At 38.1% G+C, this 27,479-nt stretch overlaps 1 protein-coding gene across 2 annotated transcripts in view; it reads right to left on the minus strand.

Moving 5' to 3' along the window:
* Positions 1-5,809: 5,809 nt before the first annotated feature.
* LOC137287053 (two pore channel protein 2-like) overlaps positions 5,810-27,479 on the minus strand; it is a 34,663-nt gene continuing 12,993 nt past the window's right edge. Inside the window, exons 8-26 of one of the 2 annotated variants that reach the window (XM_067819165.1) lie at positions 26,604-26,672; positions 26,048-26,135; positions 25,505-25,570; positions 24,263-24,327; positions 23,120-23,232; positions 22,632-22,713; positions 21,267-21,356; positions 20,681-20,800; positions 18,022-18,078; positions 17,266-17,394; positions 16,396-16,445; positions 15,230-15,329; positions 13,651-13,722; positions 12,487-12,581; positions 11,795-11,861; positions 11,040-11,122; positions 10,431-10,512; positions 9,124-9,230; positions 5,810-7,388 (exon numbers count right to left, since the gene is read on the minus strand). In XM_067819165.1, the coding sequence (XP_067675266.1) occupies positions 7,310-7,388; positions 9,124-9,230; positions 10,431-10,512; positions 11,040-11,122; positions 11,795-11,861; positions 12,487-12,581; positions 13,651-13,722; positions 15,230-15,329; positions 16,396-16,445; positions 17,266-17,394; positions 18,022-18,078; positions 20,681-20,800; positions 21,267-21,356; positions 22,632-22,713; positions 23,120-23,232; positions 24,263-24,327; positions 25,505-25,570; positions 26,048-26,135; positions 26,604-26,672 (1,614 nt within the window). In that variant the 3' untranslated portion in view covers positions 5,810-7,309. Of the gene's footprint in view, positions 7,389-9,123; positions 9,231-10,430; positions 10,513-11,039; positions 11,123-11,794; positions 11,862-12,486; positions 12,582-13,650; positions 13,723-15,229; positions 15,330-16,395; positions 16,446-17,261; positions 17,395-18,021; positions 18,079-20,680; positions 20,801-21,266; positions 21,357-22,631; positions 22,714-23,119; positions 23,233-24,262; positions 24,328-25,504; positions 25,571-26,047; positions 26,136-26,603; positions 26,673-27,479 lie in introns of both variants that reach the window. The other variant, XM_067819166.1, reaches the window with a different exon arrangement.

Genomic DNA, 27,479 nt, shown 5'->3' on the forward strand with positions numbered 1-27,479 from the left:
TGGCATTTTGTCAGACGTTTAATATGTATCAGAAAATGCCACTTTTACTTTTAAAAACCCAATATCTATGTATTAATATTTTGCTAGTTAAGTTGGCAGGATAATTAAACTAATCAATTCATGACATGATCTACAAGATAACCAAAATTCATCACATTTTGAACTGATTTATGGCTAAAAAGGACCTTCAGAATGACTGGGGCTCCAAAATGAAATTCAAATAATTAACTTGATATTAAACACTGATGTCGTCAGTGATGCAAATATGCATGTGAAGTCTCAGCTTCTTTGGACTAGCGTTTTCAGAGATGTCAAGGACACCACACAACAGTGAGTGAGTGAGAAAGGTTTCAAGTGACTTTAAGCAAAAGACCAGGATTTCATGGCAACCACACCACAAAAAGACCAAAAAATGATCATTGGACCTTCGATCCTGTGGCGTAATATGCTTTCAAAAATATATATTAGACCATGGTGAGTTTCATGAGGATTACGTCACAAATGTCCAAATGTCTTTTCAGCCATGTCTTCGTTTAGCGCCAATAAATGTCAACTGAACATTTTAACCTCATGCATTTGCCAGAACTGACCGTCGAACCCTGGATATAGCTCAGGACAGGACTCTATCTCTCTCTCTCTGTCTCTCCCTCTCTCTCTGCCTTCCTCTGTGTGAGAGAGAGAGAGAGAAAAAAAAAAGAGAGTGACCAACCCATGTAGTGTCAGAGGTAGTGGGGACATCAAGTTTGTACACAAGTCCTGGAGAGGGGTTTCACTGATTATGTCAGACAGGCATTTAGGTTCACTTACTTTGTACATTAATTTTAGGGTGGGAGTGAGGTGTCATTCACATTGTACATGCAACTCCATAAAATCATCACCACCTCTTCCAGACGTAAATTATCAATGATATGTACACAAACCATTACAAGTTTCTTCACTTATAGATAAATAAAGTAGGACTGGATGGCCAGGGTGCTGAATCGGTTGAAAAGTCATCATATTCCAGTTGTGCCGATCAGTGCTTATGATATCAATCACACGATTGTCCAATCCAGACTCACTTGCTTACAGACTGCTGTCATGCAGGAAAATTGCTGACTGTGGCGTTTAACAACACACAAAGATAAATGATAAAAATCTTTATTTCTTCATGACTTTACAAAAATAATTTTTTTATCATCATTGTCTGTATCAGTTCTGTTGCACCACATACATGTACAACAATAATCAAATTACTCAAACAGTTTCTACAACTGTACATTTCCTGAAACAATGGATCAAGCAATGTTTCAAGTGTTCCACAGATTAAAAAATCATATTAACTCCAACCCGAACATTAAAATATTGTTTCCAGTGATCAAACCTTTGTGGTGTTGGGTGCCATTGCGCAAAGCAACTTAGTGCTTCCACAGTTTAAGACTGCGTTAAGGTGTGGCAGGTACAAGTTAAAACCACAACCTCTTTGTACAATGACACCTTGCATTCTTATTGGTCTTATGGTCCAACACTGAAAGTCATCCAACACCCCACCAGTGCTTCAGACAGGATTAATGGGAGTGTGGTCAATTGGCGCCTTGACCACTAACCTGTGTGTTGGTGCAGTTGAGACTATTGCATTCATGGTAACCATGGTATAGAAGACCTGTGGACTGCATTAAATGTTGCACCAACAGGTACACTGTAGCACTGAAAAGTGCCACTGCATATTTTGTGTCGTTGTAACATGAATGGTGCTGCCTCGCTGAAGAACTGCAAACCTTTATAAATGTGTGCTTTCATCTAACACTGGCAAGAGCACTCAGGGTAATTTAAAATTATTCTTAATCTTGTGGACTTGGAGTCAACAGAGTCTCTATGACTTATCACAGACTGGTTTTATCCGGGCACACTACTATCATAAAAGAAGGCTGTGCTGACTTCATATGTTACACAGTTGTGTTGAACATCACGAAGAGAACTGAAATAATTGTTTTCAATTTATAACCTCTTGGCACTTGTGGAGATAGTTCATGAGAGTCGCTATAGGATATTGATAAAAATATGCCCAAACAAGTCATCATATGTATGGGTAATAAGACATCTCTGTATGATAAAATAAAGAATGCAAAACATCAGAAGATTTAAGAACAAACACATTTACAAACATCAGCAGTGTCATTGTTAAAACTAAATAAAAAACGTCTTCATAAAAATGTTCCTCAGTATAGAAAACATCTCGTAATCCACTATAACTTATCATTGGATACAGTTCACAACGAACAACTTGAGAGATGAAGGTTGTCATAGAACCTACTTATTGTCTAAGTTTGAGTGAATATTCAGTGGCACAATTATGTTTTTGAAAGTATATTTGATTAAACACTCCTGTTCCCTGTTCAATATATTCAGAAAGTGTTAAAAAATGTGGGTTTTTTGTACTTTTTTAACAACAAAAAGAACAAATATCAACATTACATTTAAACTTCAAGTTAAACGTGCTTTACAGTAGACACTGTGCTTGCTGACCGATTCTATTTGAAAAAGTCAAGGAAGAAACAAAACACTTATATCATGAAAAAAACCAAACTAATATTGGCATATAATTATGATTATTATGCATCTGACCTTTAACAGTACTGATGATCAGCCTCTGGTCTATGCAAAGCAGTAACAAAGGGCATCAGTTACTCTGTCAATGTTTTGTTAATCCTTCATTTGATTTTCTTGTAGTTCCTTTGAAATTTTTGTAACACATAACATGCAGCAGTGTGTCCAACATGTCGCTAGTGTAAGTCTACAGAGTGGTGGTCCCAGACCCCTGCTGTATCATCTATGCTTCACATATCACTTCTCCATCAGCTTATAGACTATAGGATATAAATACAGTCAAGCACTGTTGCATCGAACACTGATAACTCAATATTTCGGTTATTAAAATATCTTGGTCCTGGCAAAATCATTCATAATTTTTAATCATTATTCAAGCTCTTTCAGCTTGATATGGATGTCTTGACATTTCTGACATCTCAATATACTTTCACGGTCCTAACAAAATCACTCATAATTTATAATCATTATTCAAGCTCTATTCACTTGATACAGATGTCTTGATATTTCTGATATCTCAATGTAATTTCCAACAAAATCATTCATAATTTATAATCATTATTCAAGCTCTTTTCACTTGATACAGAAGTCTTGATATTTCTGACATCTCAATATAATTTCCAACAAAATCATTCATAATCAGGATTCAAGCTCTATTAACTTGATATGGAAGTCTTGATATTTCTGATATCTCAATATAATTTCATGGTCCAAGCAAAAAAATACCCTTTATACTGATATTTGCAAATGAACTCAACACTCATCCACCTGTCATGGGCAAATATACCTATGAAGTGACGTTGCTTCCAGACATTTACACGGTGCGGCACGAATCACTGTTATGACTAAACACCTCTGATGACGAATTTAAGTTTCGAATCAAAACATACTGAGAATCCAGTGAGGGTTTTGTGTAACATGAGCTGAATCATGTATGATTGCGATCCCTGTGTGTACAAATGTACATACAAATAAATATACATGAAATCTACTTTTTTGTTTTGTTTTCTTTCACAGTGATATATGATAATAGGCCCTGTTTGGATATCTTGAAGTTCAGATTACTTGATGTTTTTTCTTGGTCTTGAATATCGAGACAACATTGCTCCACTGTAAATAATGAACATGTGAAAATACAAGCATTCATTATTCTGTTCCATGTTTCATCACAAGTTTTCTGCTGCATTATGGGTAAAACTCAATATACAAAGGAATACTGTGATGAAGCGGTGTTCCCCTACTTATTTCCTCCAGTATATTTCCTGACATTCTTGTCAAACACGTACATCCTCATGCATGATTTGTTAATGGTTTGAAAGGGGGCACTCATGATTAAATGTATTTTTACCATTAAATCTGGAGGGGATTTTCAAGTTCAAGTTCAACATCAGTCTTCCTGACAAGACATGTCATGACTCTAACCCTTGTAGGGGCAGTAGGATAGCCCGGTGGTTAAAGTGTTTGCTCATCATGCCAAAGACCCGGGTTCAAATCCCATATAGGAATAAAGTAAGAAGTCCATATCTGGTGTCTGCTGCCATGATATTGCTGGAATATTGGAAAAGACGTTGTAAAACTAAACTCACTCACTCACTCACTCACTCACTCTACATTATAGAATTTGTTCTGTTCGAAAGGACCACTCACACCTCCACACTCAACAATATTCACTGCTGATCTTTCATGCCACTATGTACAGGGGGTTTTTGGCATCATCAAATATGTTCTCAGGGAATATCCCTAAAATATACGCAACATTTGTCAACATTTATTATGGGGATTTAGTTTTAACACAAGTTTCATAGCTGAAATTTCATGACTTTTAAAAACGCATTTGAATGAAGCAGAAAGACATGGTAATACCCACTGACCAAGAGATTCCTTTTCTGCAAGAATGTGCACATTATTTGACTATTTACACAGTGAAAAGAAAACACAAAGAAGACTTACACTGCTTAAAACCCACATCAGAGCAAGATCACAATTATCAGGGTATGAAATAAGCCCAAACCCAAAAATGGACGTAACCCGACCAAACACCAACAATTACTCCAATGTATGGAACACCTAAAATTTTTACCAAGATTGATGCTCATGATGTCAATCACTTGGTTGACATGTGCAGAAATCTTTGCAGACCACCACCATACCGCTTGAGTGCAGCATTAAACGACAAAATATGAAACTGCCCTTTGTTTGAAGAAAGGCAGGTTTCCACAGCAACACATTTAGAGCTATATTCCACCAAATCTTGTAGCTATCAACTCCTTTCACACTGTACTACACCTAGGAAATGGTATTCTCCTCAGCTCCAGAGCTTGCCATTCAGTACCATTCAGTACCATTCAGTACCATCTGGAACTATACCTGGGATACAGCTGCAGTCAGTGTCAGATTACTGATAAATGCCTTCATTTTCATAAACCATATTGTAGAGCTATGCTACCTAGTCTAACGTACAAACTGGAATGAGAGTAACAAAACACTTTCAATTCGGGTTAGTGATATCAAGATGTGGCTGATAACATTGACTGTAACAGATTTTGCTGGAAATTCACCAGCAGAAAACTGACAAATCAACAATGTTTGGATGGGAAAGATATTGTCATGTTTACTAGATCTGGTTGTCGCTTGTCTTCCAATTTCAAAATATTTTATTCACAGTGTGAAAAAGATTGGGAGCAAGTTCCAACATAGAACACTTTTTCCTTGTTTAAAACGTCATTAACAATAAACATCAGCATTAAGAAAGTACTAAATATTCGATGCGAAAACTGAACGAACATAAGGAAAGGATAAGGAAAGGGAGAACCCATCTCATGAAAATTCCAGATCCCAAGAATGGATTGAGGTGTTAGGGAATTTTACTGAAATCATGGGATAAAGATAATAGCAATCAAGAGGATAAAAAGGTGATGCTCTTGACATAAAGCTGGAAAGGTCAGGTGCTTGACACACCTCATTAATACCATCATAGATAACACTGATAATACATGTACTTGTTTTTTATAAAACCTTTGTGTAATTAAGTATTGTTAATATCCTGGTTTGGTGCCATTTTGAACAGTATTATATCATGACAAAGAAGCTAGGATTCTGAAACTATTATCAGGGACTAAGCACAATTAAGCTGCACAACTACGACCATCTGGATGATTGATTCATCTCAACACAATGTTCACAGGAAAGTTATACTTGATATAGTGTAGGTTACAAGATTCTGTTTTTCTCTAGCCATGTTTAATCATGTGACATACATGATAAAACAATTTTTTTTTTAAACTTCAACTTTCAAGAAAGCTGACACTGACTCTACAAGGAAAGTAAGAGGTAAATGTTCTTCAAGAAAACAAGACAATAGACAGACAATATAAACTATGTGAACTGATTGATTGTGTATGTTGTTACGCCTACAACTGTGACCTTCATTTTGCTCACAAGCTGCTCACAACTGTGAAGGTGTCAGAATACCATTCCAAGTTTGGACATACATTTTCTAAAACAGATATGCAAGTCCAATATTTCAACTGCCTGAGAAGTTAAAACTCTTAAAAATAAAGGGTTGTGTCTGCTTCCATTTTGTGCTGATATACAAATTCTCCTTCAAATATATATATATTGTAGGTTTTAAAGCTATATATACATAAAAAATATCCCTGGAGCCTCTCGGCTCCGGATCAGGATTGGGGTAAGGGTCAGGTCAGGGTCAAGCTTAGGTAAATACATTTACAAACATCAGGAGTGTTATTGTTAAAACTAAATAAAAAACGTCTTCATAAAAATGTTCCACAGTATAGAAAACATCTAGCAATCCTCTATAACTTATCATTGGATACACTTCACAACGAAAGTATATTTGATTAAACACTCCTGTTCCTTGTTCAATATATTCAGAAAGTGTTAAAAAATGTGGGTTTTTTTTTACTTTTTTAACAACAAAAAGAACAAATATCAACATTACATTTAAACTTCAAGTTAAATGTGCTTTACAGTAGACACAGGGTCAGGGTTAGGTTTAGGGTCAAGCTCAATATGTGAGTAAAGGTCACAGCCAATGCGTGGGTTAAGGTTATAATCACTGTCAGATTTGGGGTCAGGATCTTGGTAAGGTTAGGGTCAAGGTCACAGATAGGTTCATGGTTACAGATGGTTTATTTATTGTGATTCATGTCTATTTCTGGGACTAAACTCCAAACATTTTCTGAGTACATATAATAACATATATATTGAATGAAATTATGTAAAATCAAATTACACAGATAAAATTCTTTTAGCTATTTAATAGTCTTCACATCAGTGATAAAATATCCTCTGTAATTCAAACATAAAATGACACAGCTGTAAGATGGTGAGCATGAAGCTAAAATCAAGGTCAACAAATTTTGACAAAAGTTAGAATAAAAGGAAAGACATAAAACACAAAGGCAACATAAAACATCTTACACTATGTATCTAATAAACATTTTAAAAGACAATGCAAGTGTTTTGAACACATGCTCAAAGAATTTCTATAACAACAAAATTCATATTGCACATTACTTCAGAATTTCCTATTTGTTACTGCAAAACCAAGACAGATATCCCTGTGTCATCTGCAGGAGGAGCCACCAGTATGGTCCACTCCTTGTCAGATGGGGCGTGACTCTGATATATGACATTGTGGTGATGTTCTGGGTGTTGGCGCTACGGCCGACCGGCCTTCAGAACCATCACCTGCTGGTTGTCATCTGTCCAGCCGGAGATATCTGTGGGAGGTCAGTTCCACCAGGAGCTCATTCTCAGCTGGTTCTTGTAGCAGACCACTGGAAGAACAGACAACACATATATACTGAGGGAAACAAATAAGGGAACACATGAAAGCTCAAGCATTCCTATAGTCTTTTCTAGGTTTCTTTGCAATCTTTGTATTGCACTGTGGTTAAAAATCTGAAAATAAATAAAGGAACTCTGCAATGAAGTGGTGTTCCCTTATCCGTGTCATTCAGCAAATATTTCATTACACTAAATTCAGGCCCACCTGCATGTAGAACAGCCATCATGTATTAGAATTAATCCTCAGCTACCCATGATTATTGTAAGAGGTGACCCATGGTCAGACTTATGGACTTGGTGTCACATTATCACATCCCAATTTTGTTGAATAACATGCTGCTGATAACTGGATTGTTGAGACTGGTTCAGACTTGATTGTTTACAGAACAACTCCATATAGCCGGAATATTGTGCAGGGTTCAATATAGCCATTGAACAGACAACCACAATGCTAGGTGAATGAGAATCAGGCCAGAAATATATTGTTAAAGCTATCCCAATAAACTAGTTGAAAGTTTCAGAAAATCAATTCTTTATTTAATGCAAATGAAGATGATAAAGGCAATTATTATGATGTTACAAGTCTGCTGCAAAGGTTTAAGATATTATTGCTACATTAAAAAGGTGTTATGTGAAAGAAGGTAGGAACCATTAAAATTCAAATGTAACATTTAACTTGAATCTTAGTTTATGTGTTTGGTTGATTTATATCAATTCCAAGGGCTGACAAAAACTTACCATCTTCAGTTACCAAACGTCACCCCAATTCTGACTGATGGGCATTTTGATACTGATAATTTGCAGGGCCAGTAAAGTCTGATGTGGGCAAGCAACATATTTACTTCAACTAGCCCTCCCAGCCTGTGACTTTTAAAAATTAATTCATACGATGGCTGAGTGCAGCATTAAACAAAAACCAAACAAACAAAATATTGGTGTTGAAAGGACATATCTTTCTGTCTGTCTCACTGACCCTAAATCCTCTAATTTTGCCTTCTGCTAAATCCTGAATGTAATGTTGTTCTAAATAAAACAATTCTACATTTACCATTTCCAGGTTCCAAATATCCTATCTTTCGGTCTTATTTCCACATCAGATTGAATGGAATATTTGTGTTTCAACAAAATTTTACATTTCACAGACTAAGTGCCAGCATTGATATCCATCTGTTAATTTACCTTATGTTCACATACAGACAATCGGTTTAAACCCTCGTCTCAGTAATGAGTTATGATAGGTTCACTGGAAGATTTTTAACATGTTTGCTGACTCATCACAACATTTCATGGACAGAAATTGTCATCAGCACATTTTGGGCACAAATTGATTCACATACAGACTGACGGGAACACATTGAGCAGACAGAGATTCACCATAACAATGTACAAACAGACTTACAGCAATACTGCCCTATGCCTGGTTGAACTGGAATACTCTGGTCGGTCAAGTAAATATCTTCACTAAACCTTGCTGTGGTACAGCAGTGCCAAACTACTAGAATGTTTTGTTAGTTGTTCTGTTGTTTATAATTGATACAGAATATTCGCATAAGAATCCAAGTTGTTAATTGTGGTCAAGTGAAACTAATGTTTGGACAAGTGGATTTTGAAAGTTTACTGGACTTGTGTCCAGTGGAGTTCTGAAAATAATTTCAACCCTTGTTCAGTGAAGCATTATGAGTAAAGCTATACTCGACAGAGCATTTCATGAACAGACAGACTTACCGGAACATTTCATGTACAGACATGAGGTGACTGGCCTCTTCAACTTGTCTGGATTCTGAACGATCACGGGAGGCATGCAGTATCTTGTCCCATTTCATGATGAAGTTCTGTAGCAGTGTTTCACCAACATTATTACCCTGTGTATCTCGTAACCACAACAACAGTGCAGACCTCAATTTTCAAACAATTCTGTAGTGGTCTATCAACAATTTGGATGAGGCAAAACCTGGATGATAAATTACTACCCAAAGGTCTCTTCTTTCGCCTGTAATGTTCTCAACTGGTCCTGATCAAACAGAAGTGACTGACCAAGTTTGGTCTCATTTGGTCTTTAAAGGCATAATGTCACAAATTTTCATCAATATTTTGGCCTATACTATATATATTGGGACTTATGCTCTCACTTTAGCTTCTTATTGATGCAATAATACGAATTCCTTACAACTTGGCCAAGATCAATAATTTCAACATCAAGGTGAACAGCTTCCAAACAGATAAAACTATATCTGGAATGTTAAGGATTGCTCCATACATCGAAAACTGTCGCATGCATTGTCAGTGTTTGCAGAACTGGTTTCAATCACAAGTTGGGTGTAGGATATTCTTAAAGAGTGCTCCAAGGACATAACTCCATGGGATTCACTTGAAATAATGTTCAGCTGGTAAAGGGCACGAGGGTTGATTTCACACATTATTGCATTAATTCATTCAAACTTTTCTTCAATTTATTATTGTAATTTATATATGTGTTCCTTTTGGAATAATTATATGGTAACTTCCCAGAGGGTTTACAATTTGTATTTACTGAGAGATTATTGTGTTGGCTGCCTGTAAATGGTACCAGATTTATTTGGGACTGACACACCTCTGACAGACACACCCCTGACAAACACACTGATAAATCTGCCACAAACACACCTGCCACAGACTCAACTGACGCAGACCACACCTGACACACATTCACCTGGCACAGACACACCTGACTTGGACACATCAGACACAGACATACCTGACACAGACAAACCAGACACAGACACACCTGACACAGACTCACTTGACACAGGCACAACACCAACAGAAACACCAGACACACCTGACATAGACTCGTTTGACATAGATAGATCAGACACAGATACACTTGACACAGATACACCAGACACGGACACACCACCAACAGATACAGCTGCGACAGACACACCTGACACAGACACACCTACGTTTGACAGCACGTGTAAGTATTCACAGCCAGATTACCAGTGTCATCATGTCCTGCATGGTCTCCAACACAGAGAGACACAGAGACTCACCTCTAGGATCAAAGCTGTGAACAGGTTGAGAACGATGACCACAGTCAGCAGCCACCAGGCTATAAAGAACAGGTAGGACCATCTGGAACACCCACCACATCATAAGTCTACCGTCTCTAAACAATATCATGTACGACCTATTGTCACACACAGCAAAACTAACCTATCTGCATTCTATTGTTCGGAGATTGCTTGCTACACATATCTGTAGGAATACTTCCTTTTGTGAAGCATTCCGGTGCTACAAACATGCTTACAATTTTACAATTTTACAATATCCCGGTACTGAAAACATATTTCTCAGAGTGCAATATTAAGGTATTTACACATTTTCTTTATGTATTCTATATCAAATACCACTCATTTTTGTCTCTCTGAATCACAAATTGTCACTAAACTTTCCCATGCCATTTTGCATAAACTGATGTGGACTAAACACTGGTAATATAAAAGATCACAAAAACTGCTGCAATAAATACACATATGAAAAATAGATTTCAGTTAAACATGAATGCTAAATATTTGTAGTTTTCAAACTGTTTGTTTCCTTTCATTTTTGGGTGAATCTTTGGTATGTATGGCTATCACAGAATGGTATGTGTTACTTACGCAGATGTTGCTTGTTTGAATGCGGCAAGGAATACCATCCAGTTATTCACCACCATGATGTCCCATAACACCACCACAGATGCCTACAACATAACAGCAGTCATGTACTTGAAAATATCTGCGGACAATTCGGTCCCAGCATTTCATCACTGTCATCAAGTCGAAGTAGATGTGATCAACTAACTAATCAAATAATCGACAGTGCTGACATTGCAAGCTGTGATACTCACTGAAAAACCATGCCCCATTCTTAATACAAACACGGGCAGTGGCATAGTGAAGTGGTTAAATAGTTCGCTCGTCATGCCGAAGACCTGGGTTTGATTCCCCACATGGGTACAATGAGTGAAGCCCATTTCTGGTGACTCCTATTGTGATATTGCTGGAATATTGCTAAAGAGGCATAAAACTAAACACACTAACTCACTCTTGTCACAAGGAATATCAAACATCAAAGCTTGACAGAATCTTATTTGCTGAAACAGATTCCACTAGATGTAAACCTGAAGCAGCAATGACTTATTCCTTCTCAACCTGATATAAAGCTATCCTTTTGACCAACCATCTCACTGGTGAGTAGAGTCCAGCTGACTGACCTCCAGTCATTTTCTAAGAATAACTTCAAAGCTGTGAGGAGCTAGAGACTATCTGTCCCAGTTTTAGCTGGGCTACAGCAGGACTAGAGCTACTTGTCACCCAGCAGCGTTTAGTGCCTGTGGTAAATGTGTTGTACATGACAGTATTGTATAACATACAGCAAAGTCATCGAAGTTGTTGGCCCAGTACTGCAGCTGTTGGTAGGTCCCACACTCAAAGCTGGAGCTGAAACAGATGGGCTTCAGTGAAACAACAGATATACAGTCCTTTTTCTCAGTACATCCAACTTGTCCTGCATTTTTGGTGGGGAAAAACATATATATTTGCCATTCAATTCAACAATATTCAATGCATAATGTTACACAACATGAGAAGGTATTTACATAAACACAGGTATTTCATCTGATAATTAAAAAATTGCAGAATCTGGAAATACATGAGTATTAAACAAAAAACAAACAACAAAAACTTCTAATTTTAAGAACATCTTGGAAGGAATAAAGCTATATAGGCTTACCTACAGAAATACCTCACAATGTCGAAATAACAAGAATATTTGAATTCTGTCAAGTCTCAAGCAAGATTTTCAGGAATTCTGGCAAAAATTTCCACAAAGCATTAATGCACATAAACTTTCAAGACAAATACTGAGAGTACATTTTTGTCTTCCTATCAATCATTTCATTGCATTAATCATCAAATATTTTATTTCACAACATACACATCAATGGCATGAATTGAAAAAAATGGTTGACAATCATTCCAATATGTCACATCATTACAAAGCCCAGCTATCAGACTCATATCTGTGTTTCTGTCTGCTCATAGATCATCAGACTGGCAGACTCACCTGTTGGTGTCATTCTTGTTGGTATTCACTGGCTGGTACTTGATGACATCGTGGAACAGCTCCATGCCCAATATAGCGAAGGAGTAGTAGATCACCTGGACACAACAGTCACATATATTACTGGACATTGGATACAGTGGAACCCTTCCTATCTGGACCCAGGATACCTGACTCCGATTTCAAACTTAAGTTTTCACCCAAATTTCAAACTGAGTTTGACAATTTGAAACAGCTGATTTTCCAACTCTGCCACATTTTTTCATATAAAAAGCCCAAACAATTTAAGTAATCTATCTGCAAAATTCAAATTGTCTACCGTATTTGAATTTGATATTGATTTCTGTTATTCCAGGAAATGCATTTTCCTGTCTTTTCTCAAATTTGAGCAAAAACTGTAGCTTATGCCAAAATGCACACTTTAGTATGTTTAAATAAATTGGGGCCTACAAAATTGGGGCCCAAACTCCCATTGCCAGATGCCAGGGACAAGTCAGTTTTTATTTCGGGTGATCAGTTATTTGTATCTTACTTCCCCGTGGAATACTAGACATTTTCTTCTTACGGTTTCAAACTGCAAATATACTTGGATTTCATTTCAAATCTGCTCAAAATCTAGCTATTAAACTAAGAGGAAAATTTGTCAGGACAAGTTACATTCTTAAGTAAGTAAGTGAGTTTAGTTTTAATCCGCACTCAGCAATATTCCAGCTATATCGCAGTGGTCTTTAAATAATCAAGTCTGGACCAAACAATCCATTGATCAACAACATGAGCATCGATCTGCGCAATTGGGAACTGATGACATGTGTCAACCAAGTCAGCAAGGCTGACCATCCGATCCCGTTGGTCACCTCTTACAAGAAGCAGAGTCGCCTTTGATGGCAAGCATACGTTACTGTAGGCATATTCTACCCTGGACCATCACAGGTCTACTTTCTTAGAGTCACTTGCCCTGTGGCAAGTGGCTTTTAAAAAAAATTCTGAGCCCCTGAATGATATTTACATGAAACAAGGTAAACATAACACAACATATTCCATTTGTCCAGAAAATTCAGTTTCTGGATCCAGACATTTGGATTTCAATGACAACAGTATCACCACTTTTGTGTTCATCATAAAGGCCTAGGAGTCTCAGAGGTCAAAAACTAAGAAACCAGTGCTTACAACAAGGATACCAGCAAAGGCCTTGAGGTTCTTCACCAGGTCTATGAGGGTGCTTGCTATCACAGATGTGGCCTGCAGGATGTCAATGAGATGCAGTGTGACACAAGAGCATTTACAAGGTGTTAAATACATAAATACATAATACATAGGGCTCTTACGATTCACTCGCTTTATTAGAGAAACGAACTATTTCTCTACATGGATTCAATTCACTATTCACTGATGCCAGAATCAAATATTAACATTTTTACATGGAACTTGCTATTTATCAAAGTAAGATAGGCAATCATGCAGTAATGGACTTGTGTCATTTTGTCAAGGCCCTTTATGGTACTGTTATAAGGCTATGAGTGTTTTTCTAGTAATGTACTGCTTGTTATCTCAATTCCTTGACATGAAACATAATGTATTCCCTATATTCTAGACTAATAACTAGTCCCTGAAATGAACATATTTTACTGAAATATGTTTATATTAAAAAAAACATAACATAATGAAATGGAGCACTGAGACTTTCTTCATTTTCTAGGGGAATCTAGCCTTGCCACATTCTCTAGACTTGCATGAGCTTTCTTGGATATATTTGCTTCAGGGTCTGTACGACAGACTACCTATGTTCCTGAAATGTATCATATTCACCTCATACTGTGTTTGTTGCAGCTCTAATTAGTTACCTAAGGTTGAAACACACAGAGACTCTGCCACATGACGAGGACACTTAACTACTCAAGTGGTTTAACATCAGTGTTCGAAATAATCGCAAGCCCAGAAGCTCAGTGCTGGTTGTTATTGTATCGAGCAGGCAGTTTTAAATATCTGCTGGCCCTGGTGGCCATAAGTACATTTTCTCTCTGTTTTCTTCAACTGGAATCTTTCCCCTTTTTTTTCTTTATTAACGTTCATGAAACATCTATGATCCATTGGATTATGTTAACTTACAGTTTCACTTCCTGGTGTTTAAGTACTTTTGCACATAGGAATGTCACCACCAATCTTTAATAACTAAAAACATCTCTCTGCGCCATAGGCTTCGCTAACTGATTTTGCAGAAACAGTGTGAAACTCTGTACAGGGTAGTCTATTTTGTTCTTATAGGTTTGACTTTAACAAAATGGGCCTGCAGATTTGATTCTGGGCCTTTAGATATTAAAGCCTGTAGGCGGTAGCAGGCCATACTGACCAGTAGGCAAATTAAAGTGTTTAACATTGAACAGTAAGCCAGTTGAATCCCTGCTCATCTGTTTGAAGTGGAAGCAAAAGTCAAGGTGATAGTGGTATCACACCATCCCCACTTGGTGAAATACACCAAACAAATCTGGAAACAACTGGGCTGAACAGGGATTTGAATCCACAACTACGTTTCTAACTTGAACAAGGGAGATAACTCTGCACTATGAACTGCTCTGCCACAGTCAATACAGGCATTTTACTCTCACTCATTCAAGCAACCATCTGCTCAGTGACTCACTCCATCACCTACTCACCCACCCTCAGTCACTAAAGGCAGTTTACTCTCACTCACTCATGCAGCTCAATCTCACTCACTCACTAGCTCACTCACTCATTCATGTATTCTGACCTTGATGTGGGGGATGATGCGGAAGAGCCTGACCATGATGAGGATGTTGATGAAGCGTACAGTGTTCCACAGCTTGGACGTGGTGGCATGTGTCGGGACGCTACAAACAGAACATTCAGGAACACAAACCACATATCACAGCTGCACATAAACAAACTACAAAAAGGCATCAGAAATTCTACCACATTTGTCCTCAACTGTAGTTATGTCACAAGCCTGTCTCACTCTTGATTTCAATTATCCACTGTTTCTAAATTTCTTGTCCTTCATTGTAATTAGTGTTATTAGTGTGACCATTTTTTCAAACTAAGATTTTCAAAGCTCTCTTATTATTAATTCAATTCAAATTTCAATATTGAACCCTCCCCGCAATCATTTTTGATTCGATTCAGAAATCCATTGTCAACTTGGTGATGTCTGCTAAACACTATAGTAGTTTTGATTGGAGCTGTAAGTGCCATACATTAACATTAACATACCACTATCTTAGCGCTAAGAGAGCTTCAAAAATCTAGGCCCTGGATGTATCAAATGCTAGAACATCAGTGAATAACAACAGTCACTTAAAGGAAAGATGCTGTAACATTCACTGTTCCAACTAAACACAGGATCTATAAAACAGTGTTCAGGATAACACAAAAACCTGCATATTTCACACAAACGCACAATATTTTCTACCTGTGTTCTATACAAATAGCTTTTTGTGTTCTTGGAACAAGTAACCAAAAACGTATTTGCCCAAGGAATTAACAAAATAAAATAAGGTTTCTCTGAGCTAATTGAATTTGTGAATAATGGCAACATGCCCTGCAATGCAAGGAAATGATGTCGAAGTTGTAAGGGAGCTACCACAAACACTGTACAATCTTCATTAAATTCCTTTCATAAAAACATGTATGCACTGGTATGCTATGAAAAGTCCAGAAGATTTTCATGAACAAGATCAGAGCTAAAACAAAGTTTATTAACCTATAAGATACCACACTATGCATCATTATCAGTGACCACAACAATTCTGATTTGGGATTCTACCACAGGCCCTGTGATCAAGGCTAGAAAACGACCCCTTCAACAAACTAAAGGGATATCTTGGTTGTGCCTTCTACAATGAGATAACAGATGACATATCCCATACAGAATGCATTGACAGTTTCCCTGGGGCTCACCTGGACGAGTAAGGAAATCCATACTGTACTCCCGTAAATATCTCTCCTACCTGAAAAAAACAGACAACACTCTTGAAATCATGAACAGTCACTCTACAGATGTTTTACTACAACATTTATCCATAGCAACATGACTCTGCTGCTGCAACGATTCTCCCCAACCTTGATTCAGTTCAAATTTCAAAATTGAACCCTCACCGCAATCATTTTTGATTCGATTCAGAAATCCATTGTCAACTTGGTGATGTCTGCTAAACACTATAGTAGTTTTGATTGGATAATTATCCAGGTATCGACCGATCATGTTTCGCCTTATTTCAGTGCTTGAAACTGTTCAAGTTGGAGTCAAATTTACTTTCTAGCTGTGTGGAAATAATTAAAATAGTCATTTAAATATTGAATAGAAACAGTGAATCTTCAAGCCCTAGAAGAGAGACATTTCTTCACATATCACTGTAAATCCAGACACGTTTACAATCAAAACTGCTAGATCTTTACTTCTTATCACATTTTTTAAAACATTCCAACAGAGTATTTTTGGTAACAGTAACTTTTTCTTTTAACGGTTTGATGAATTATTATTTCTAAAGCTCCCTCTTAGACTATTTATGCTATTCAATGACTTCTGGGGGTCTCATTCTGACCATTAAATGATTCATCCATTAACAACATGATATAACTGAATATTACAATACTTAATATTCCTTATAGGTCTCCAGCTTCAAATGATACAACTAGATTTATGTAAGTATAATACTAAAGCCCACGTTTTTATATCTTCATACGTGAAGATAGGACCGAATATAGGAAACATGTAGATAAAACTCATCCGAGAATCACTACAACCACAAAGATGGCACAACAACCTACCACCAACGCCAGGGTGATGAGGGCATCAAAGATATTGGTCCAGTACCATATGTAGCGCCGAGGACCCATTGCCCACACTTTCAGTGACTGTTCCACAAAGTAGTAGATGACAAACGTGAAGTTGGTCACCTGCAGAGATGAATCAAAGATGTTCTTGTAACTATCTTTGTAACTTAATGTAACATTTAAAATACAGTGGAAGCTGTCAAAACAGGCATCTGTCCAATCCGGCAAGCTGTCAACACTAGCATAAAATTATGGATTATTTCTTCAGTCCCGATAAGTGCTGGTTTAGACAGCTTCCACTGTATATAGGGAGGCTTATCACTATCTGTGTTTTATCATAGTTGTATATCGATAAGACAAATGGAAACATGAATATTTTCATACTGTATTCAGCAAACCTCTAAGGATTCCTCAAACTGCATTTTCAAGACAGTGTCAAATGGAATTTGAGTTATCCTAAACAATCATTACCCATGAAGATCTGAGTGAGAACTGGTCCTCAGTATCCCATGATTGTCCAAAGAGGCATCTAATGGGATCAGGTGGTTGGATTCACTGATACATGTCATCATATTTCACTTGTGTAGACTGATGCTCATGCTGTTGATCACTAAACAGTCTGGTCCAGATTCACTTATTTACAGACCGCTGCCAAATAGCTGGAAAATTGCTGGTTGCAACATTAATCAACAACCTGACCAGTCAACTTAATCAGTCTTACATAGATTTTATGTGAAAACTTCCACAAACCCTCAACAAGGAATGACTGGAACGGATGGACTCGTCATATCGTGTGGCAAGCTGTACCTGTAAACAAAGAAGGTGAAGGTCATTATGGTATACTGGTAGGTAATGAAGTCGTAGTTCATGCCAGGGTTTGGGTTCTAAAAATATCAAGATTCTACAACACTCATAGCAATAATTCTACACCTGTGGCATCAGCAGAACAAGGGACTGACTGTTTGGTTTGGTTTTACTACGCTTTTAGCAATATTCCACAGTGGATGAAATAGAACCTGCCCAGCGGCCCACTGCTTGCTAGTTTCCTGATGGGCTTACAACTTTATTTTATAGCCAGCCCTGTGGGCCAATACATTTTCCCAGAATACATATACTGAACATCATTGAAAACGCACCACCCCTAAAATTGTGGATTTCTAAGAGCAGAAGTGAGCAATCTATGTAAATTTTACATATTTGTGTAGACCAATGTTTGATAAAGAAAAGAAGCAAAAAACAATCAAGCAAAACAGTGAAGATTTAATGCAGCTGACAATGAAATAAAGATGGGGTCAAAATGGAAAGTCAGTAGCGTGTATGACCCCCGTTAGCAGCAACACAAGCTGTGCAACGTCTCCTCATTGAACGGATAAGTCTCTGAATAAAGTCCTGAGGCACTGCATTCCACTCTTGCTGCAAGGCATTGTCGAGTTCCCCAAGGTTGTTGATCTGCGGACGACGTGCGAGGCGTTGGCCGATGTAATCCCACAAGTGTTCGATGGGTGACAAATCTGGTGACAATGCAGGCCAATGAAGTAGAGGAATGTTGTTGTTAGCCAGATACTGTATCGAAACACGTGCAGTGTGGGCTCGTGCATTGTCATGTTGAAATGTGTGCAGATCTTGATGCTGGTGAAAGAAGGGAACGACGTTGTTCTGAAGAATGTTGTCACGGTAGTAAACGGCATTCACTCTGCCACGACAAACAATCAGAGCGGTTCTGTGGTGATAACTTATCCCTCCCCACACCATAATGCTGCCTCCACCCCACCGATCGATTTGCACAACACAATCCTGATGATAACGTTCACCCCGTCGACGCCATACCCGTAGACGCCCGTCAGCATTTCGCAAGTGAAAACGCGACTCGTCGGAGAACACCACACCATGCCAACGTCGTAACAACCACACACGATGCTGTTCAGCCCATTGTCGGCGTTCACGGCGATCCCTGTCAGTCAGGATGGGTCCAACGTAAGGGCGTCGACAACGTAACCCTGCCGCACGGAGACGGCGTCGGACGGTGGAAGCGCTGATCAAACCACGTCGACCCTGGACAGCGTTGGCGGTTCTGGCAGCGGGCAAGGTTCGATCCCGAATATGGCGCCGTACAATGTCTCGATCTTGACGAGGGGTGGTAACACGTGCCTGACCTGGGCGTTGCCGGTCCCTGCTGGTTCCTGTTTGTTGGTATCTGTTAGCAAGCCTCAGAATGGTCGAAAGATGACACCCAAATCGTCGTGCAATGTTTCTGCTTGAAGCGCCGACCTGCAACATACCCAAGGCCTGTTCTCGTTCCTCTGGTGACAATCTTGGAAAAAACTTTACTTACGAAAGTACTGCGAAAATGAGAACGGTTTTGTGCCGAAGGTCATTTATACCCCTGAACAGCATGCTTTCTGCATGCAATTTGTGCCCTTCGTGTGTGATGTGCATGAATTTTGTTGTTTTCATGTGATGTCTTCGATGATGTGTTCGAACGATCCGTTTTTTACTGTAGAGCGTTATTTACGATCCAGTGTGTTATTATCAAAATTCCCACCATTAATTTTCCATTTCCAAAAGATTCTATTGCCTTATTTCAAAATTTACAGGTGGTGCGTTTTCAATGATGTTCAGTATATTTGACCTTGACATTGATTACAGGACAAATTTTGAAAATAGTTTACAACTGTGGTAGCTAGATGATGTCTGTATAGTTCATGATCAATCAAACTTCCACAGATCAGCCTACCCATTTATCTAACACTAAATGTGACTGGTCTAGAGAATGCTTTCAGCCAATGTTGTTCTTTTCTCCTTTTCTGATTCAGATGGCAGTGACACTAAACGAATCAACAGTGACCACCAAGTTATGACTTGATTAAATTTGCTTTGGTACATGTTTAAGTTTAACTCACTACAAGTAGTTCATTAATTACTTTATTTTAACACCATATCTCAGTTTCCTATTTTTAATACAGGAATACAGGGCTGGTATTCTAGTAACATCATTGAGTTGGGTAGGGGCCAGAAATGGGCTTCACACACTCTTCACGTTTAACAAGGGAGGTAACCACTGTAAAATGGTCATGAATGTTGACAATGATGGTTCCTACCCACAAAACTGAGCTGGCAAGAGATGTATTGCAGGGTGACTCGTTCACAATCAACAGATCCTGGTAGGGTCAAGGGAGGTAAATCTACACAGTAGCATGGTAAATCTTGCATGCATAAAAGTAATAATATATATAATATCTAGACATCAAAAATTGTAAATACTGCTATAAAAACTGGATTATGACATCACCAGCTCCTGAAAATAAAAAGTGTTTCAGTGTTTGAAGACATATTTAAAGATATACATGGATTTATGAAAGACATCCATGACATTTTCTAGGAAGCTGGAGGTTATTACAACTCTACTCACAGAGATGGCAATGACATTGGCAACAGCGATGAAACTTCCGAAGTAGGAGAAATAGTTGTGGACAAACACCCTCTGTATTCTTCTCAGTACTGGATTTTCATACCAGTGGACATCCGGCCTCTGTGAGACATAGGCTGGTGTCAGTGACCAGTTCTTACTGTGTTTAATGCATAATGGTAACACTAAAATACTGAAATTCACTACATGTAAATATTAGATTGCTATATTCAACATGTTAAGGCTGACAGATTACAACACCGACTGCTAGTTTCACAGATTTGAATTTTGTCCAGTCTCCCAAACAAAGATATATCTAGACCATCAGCAGACCTTAAGACCAGTCTCCAGGCAGACTCAATTACAGTCTTTCAGCAGAAGTCATGGCAAGTCCACAAGCTTAGCCTATAACCTAATGATCAGTAATATTCCTGTATAATTCATTCAAATGTAATCTTATAATAGATCATTGCTGGTTTCTCCACTGGCCCACATCAAAATCAGTTCATCCAACTTCCTGTAGATCTATACAAAAGCATTCCGTCACTACTCACACAAGTTTAGTCAGTTTCAGAGAGAAAGAACATACCTTATCCTTCGTGTGCTCCCTTTCCAGCTCCTCAAACAGAGTCTGGAACCCGGTGGCCGAGTATGTACCCTGGGGGCTCTGCATCAACTCCTGCAAGATTGAGCACAAGACGCTGTAGTGGTTGCCCATGACTACGCAGTGGTCATACACGACCGGCACAGAAGTAGTTAATGCACCGCCTCTTGTTCACTTATCACAACACTTCTTCTGACTTGTTTGTTTGTTTGTTTCAAACAGTATATGTGCATGCAGACCAATATGAACATTCTGCTGATCAATACACTGACAAGAAGGGGGCCCAGTCGCCAAGCAAAGTTGTGTAACTTGATGACATATTAAACCTGAGTTCATAGGTGCATAGCAAGCCAATTTTATTGGGTACGCCCAATTCTAAACAAAGATTTATATTTAGGTAAAATTGAGGACTTGTCCAACTTTTTAGCAAAAATCATGTTTAAGCCTGGGCTTTCTCTAATGGTACCTGTGCCCATGAAATCCTGGTTCTCCTTGGCTATATTTTCTGCTGTTGTCAGCACCATGTTCCTGCTTGAAGATATCATCAAAAAGGACACTGTCTGACATTTGCATAACTTTGTTCTTCCTCACATATTTTGCTCAAGTGATAAAATTAGATTACTGTTCACTGAGGTGTTAATTCCAACTAACTCACTCACTCACCTATATAAGAAGTACAAGGTAAGAAGGACTCATCAAGTAATTTTGTAAATATTTTAAGTCTGTTTCATTCAAATTTGTTATACCTGGGCCTCCTTTCACAAAGAACTAAGCTGATCGAAAGTCACTAACGTAACCTTGGTGTAATGTCAAAGTAGGGGATTCAGGTTAATCTTAGTAAAGGTCAGAACACCTGATAATGTTTATATGTGATGTCATGTTACACAATTTAATTAACTATGCACTCTGTGTTTACTGATGTGTTGGTATTGTGAGAATTCAAAAAGCAGAATGATATCTCCTCAGAAACAGCACAGTGGGGTAGCTCAGTGGTTAAAGCATTCATTCATCATGCCAAAGACTCAGGTTCGATTCCCTACATGGATACAATGTATGAAGTCCATTTCTGGTGTCCTTTGCCACGATACTGCTAGAATATTGCTTAAAACTAACACTCACTCACTCAGAAACATATGGCCCTTTGAAGCTGGAACTATGAATATATCATCCTTGTAATGTGTCTTTAACATGTGCTTTCACATCTACAACAGGAATTGTTGACAGGCAACCATACTGAATGTGTCAGTTTGTGCTCAGTGGGCTAAATAACTACTAACAATTTGAACACACAGAATCAGAACCTTCTAAACACAGACTTAGCTTGTGATGAGAGAGTGAATATCACTTTACCTGGAGGAGAGCCTGTTTGACGGACTTGGACAGGTAGGCTCTCTGTACAACTGCTTTCACAACAGGTGCCCCCACCTCAATGCTGTCAATTACATGATGTGATGTTTTAAAATTAAATCAAGTCAATCATATGTATGTAACGTTTAGATGGTATAACATCGCACATACAATACACTGATTTGTATATCCAGTATGGTTTGAAAATTAACATACCATTTTGATACTGATTTTAAGGGTCAATTTTATGACCCCAGTTTACATATGAGATTAGCTTATCTTTGACAATATATAGCATATGATATGAATATTGAAAACAAGTTCATGGTGTTCAAATGTACACATGTAATTAAACACCTGCTTCTGTTTTAAAACAGTAAGAAAACGGCACATACAGTTATCTTATCTATAAACATTAATAAGAGTCCTCATGATGTTGGAATCACTTTTCCAAAAGGGATGAAGCAATATCCTTTCAAGCTGATTCTCACCCTACAGAAGGGAGACAAGAATTATGACGGAAACACAGTTTCCGCCGTCTCAAGACTTCGAAAGCAGCTCTCACTCCAAGCCGGCGTCGAAAAAAACTTGCCTGCATGGAATTCTGAAGAGAAGGAAAAGAATAGCTTCAAGATTAATATCGGAATACATTAGCTTTGGCAGAATCAACAAGTGATTGTGCTCTGATAGTGTCAAACCATTTAGGTGATTAAAATTAAAACTATACAAAGGATTGATCGACTCATTGTTGTTAAACACTGCACTTGGCAACATTCCAGCTAATGTAAATAATTGAGTGTGAACCAGACAATCCAATGATCAACAGCATGAGCATTGTTCTATAATAATAATAAGAGTATTTATATAGTGCTGACTTCCACCAAACTAAGGCAATGCTCAAAGTGCTGACAAGTCACTGTTCATATGCACAAGATAATACATGGATTTATGAAAAATATTTTGAAAGAGATGTGTTCGGACTCTCATTTTGAAGTGTGGCCGAGTTGGTACTAGTGTTAGATCAAGAGGCAGAGTTCCAAAGGGTAGCAGCTGCATCCTGAAAGAACTTGGCACCAAACAGTTGTGAGTGTTCTATGTATTTACAATAACATACATCATCAAGTCAGTAATGCTGATCCTCCGATCCTCTTACATCCAACATGGTTTCTGAAGACTGTCTCTAACCCAGATTTTCCTAATCTAGACTAAAGGATATCATATAGTTATAATACACATTGGAATATAGTATTATTTAAGCAAAAGGATGCCTCTCTGGTCTTGTGGATAGAGCATCTGGCCAAAGAGCAGCTGGTAAGTGGCTGAGAGTGTTGTTGAGTGTTCCAGTGGGTTGGTGTTTTGGTGAATGAGTGTGTTCATGGATGGTTGCTTGGATGGGACAGTGTTCTGGATGAAGAAATCTGAGAGTTCTGGTGGGTGGATGTTTGGGAACATGACGTGCTGGTGTATAGGTGAATGTATTTGGGTGGGTGAGTGCTAGGGGTGAAGGATGAGAATATTTTGAGCACAGAGCTGTTTTTGCATCTGCGAAAAAGTGTGGAAGTGGCATGGTGGGTTGTGGCGAATTGTGTTTGACTGGCTGCTTGAGAGAGTGAGTGTGAAAGAGATTTTCTTACCAGGAAGTAGCCACGGAACTGGTTGTAGATGACAGCTGTCAGCATGTTCATGAAGCAGTACAGGCCTGACAACACCAAGACAGGTTGGTCATACATGTTGGTCATACATTGTCCATTGTTACGAGTGTGTATTTTCTGTACATTTTGTTATTAATTCAGTAATAATTATTATTGGGTCACAATGTTTAGTGTTTTGAATATTAAATATGATGGGTAACATTTCGTTTTAATAGCTGGTCAACACTTTTAGTATTCTGGTTTTCCGGAGTTTATCTGCTTTCGGGAAATGGCTAAATATATAGGCTGGTTGCCGTGTTGAGGGCACTCATTCATATTAACATTCGGACATTTCTGGAGTTTATATCATCTGCATCCGTCAACGCCTGAATCTACATTATCTGCTGTCACACCGATCCCTGTGTTTACATTCTGCATAGCTGTTCCCTCTCACATCAAGACTTTGGTGAGTTTGCTACTATATATATCTTGTGACCCACTGACTTACCATTTTGTCTCTCTTGAATTGTATTTGTAATCAGCATTGTGAAATTGACTTGTGACTTCCTTCCTCTCGTTGCATAATAATACAATTTGAACATTTATGACTTGTCTTTGTTGTTTTGCTGGTTCACAAGGGGAGTTCTTACACAGTTTGTCACTGTAAATTCTAAACCGTAACACCATCATACACAGCCAATCATACACAGTCAATCATACGCAGTCAATCATACGCAGTCAATCATACACAGTCAATCATACGCAGTCAATTATACGCAGTCAATGATATTATCTCAGCCTCTGAGCACATTCTGAAGACTTCATTTATATAAAATACTGAAATCTCAGAAATGATGTGTCACAATCTCAATAATCAAACCAGATGTATAAAGGTGTAAAAAATCTAAAAAGATAAAGCCACTGACAACCAGGAACTATAACCATATTTTCTTACTTCTGTTACAATCATATCATCACCCATTAAACAATTTAAACAAGTTCACACATATTTTCACACAGATTGCAACTTCAATCCTGAATCTCTCTGTGTCTAAAATCATTTAGGTATTCAGCAGTGTATATGTTTAGACATAAAATGTGCTGTAAACAAAATATAATCCATCCATTGTCTCTTAAATACTAAAGATGAAATATTTTATCCTTTATTTTACTGTTTTACAGTAATGAAAAGTACTTCTGACACCTTCCTGTGACAACTTGGAACGCTAAATCAGAAACACTTACCTATCACCAGAAACAGGATGAAGAACAGCGAATACAGGCGGTTGTTCTGGTAAGCTGGCATCGTGACTATGACAACACAGAATCATGGATTTAGTAAACTGTTCAAGTAGAGGCAATACAAGTTCATGAAGTTTATGAAGTTCATGAAAGTAGTTGACTAGATAAGCACAATCAAATACTGACACAAGTGACATAAAATCAAGTCTGTCACTCTTTCACAATATGACCTATGACGACAACTGTCGTGTTTCCATCAAAATTCACAACTTTGGGGTAGCGTAGTGATTAAAGCATTCCCTCATCACGCCAATGGTCCAGGTTCGATTCCCCACATAGGTACAATGTGTGAAGCCTGTTTCCAATGCTGACGTAGTTAGCATGTATCATTATATTCCCATTGGGCAGATCGAAGCTCATGATGTTGACCACTGGATTGTCTGATCTGCTGCCACATAGCTGGAATATTGCTGGGAGCTGTGTAAAACTAAACACACTCACTCACTCACACTAAATGTCTCTCTAAGATGACCTGTATATACTGACCATCTGGGTTGTTGGCTGTTGTCAGCAGAACCAGTAGACTCATGAAGGAATCCAACAAGGTGCGGAAATACTTCGACTCCTGTGTTTTCTGAAAATGTTTCAACAAGTATATACATTTACCACAACATACTTCATGATAAATTATACAACTGTATGTAAAATTAAAGAAAACCACTTAAGCACTGATACATTCAAAGAGATTCACACATTATTATCATAACTGTTAAGTGAGTGAGTGAGTTTAGTTTTACACCACCCTCAGCAGTATTCCAGCTGTATGGTTGCGGTCTGCAAATAACTGAATCTGGACAAAACAATCCAGTGATCAACAGTATGAGCATCAATCTGCACAAATGGGATATGATGACGTGTCAACTAAGTCAGTGAAACCAGACCAAACAAACCCATTAGTTGCTTTTTACAATAAACAGAGGATACTAAAGACCAATTCTAACACAAATCTTTAACAACTAAGGAACATCTGTCAGTTCTGTAATTAGAATGTCTGTTTAGAGCTAGCAGCTGGTTCTTGACAAGACTGCAATGGACAACTTACACTGGTCGTGATGATAGTAGCATTTGTCTCATCATCAAATACATTGTTGGTTCCATTGCTTGAAGAATTCTGAAGTAAAACGATATGTCAATGTAAGTCAATACCAAATATTCAGTGCAAGGTACTGCACAGTATTATTAGGAGTCAATGTTCAAACCATTTGTCATTGTTTCCAATAGATACACCTTTTTTTTCAAGCAAATGACTTACAATATAGGGTGTAGGTGAGTGTGTTTTAGTTACATCTCTTTAAAAGTATTCTCGTCATATCATAGAGATGTTCATAATCAAGCCTGGATCAGACAAACCAAGGGTTGATATTATAAGCAAACTGTAATAAGGCCAATGTAAGCAGGTAAGATGCAGTGAAGGTGTAGACATTGTGAATGTCAAATGGTACAAACACATCAACATAAGCTGTTATATATGTTCAGGTTCTGTAAATGCCGTCATACTGGAATAAAATGAAATATCAACAATCATAGGTTGGCTTAGTGGGTTAGATCGCTGACTTTAAATGGTGTCAATCTGTCACAATGCTCTAAGAGTGAGGGCTCAGATCCCCAATGGAACTTGACCTAACATACATACTAGAATCTGTATTTTACTGAGAAAGTGTAATCTCAAGTATAACATCTATTACATTTGGCCACTTCCTCAATGGCATTGTCTATTCATAATCATAGGTCTAATCGAACTGGGGCACCCCACCAGCGCATCCAGCATATTCAGTACCCCATCTATTTCACCCTCCCATAAACCAACTAACTTTCATGAGCACTTGTACGACAATGACAAGGAAATCAATAGATGTCTGTGCGTGTAACAGGGTATTTTTATCAGTGTGGATACATGACGTAAAAAGTGGGGTTTTGA

Source organism: Haliotis asinina, chromosome 6, assembly GCF_037392515.1.
Source record: "Haliotis asinina isolate JCU_RB_2024 chromosome 6, JCU_Hal_asi_v2, whole genome shotgun sequence".
Classification (NCBI taxonomy): Eukaryota; Metazoa; Mollusca; class Gastropoda; order Lepetellida; family Haliotidae; genus Haliotis; species Haliotis asinina.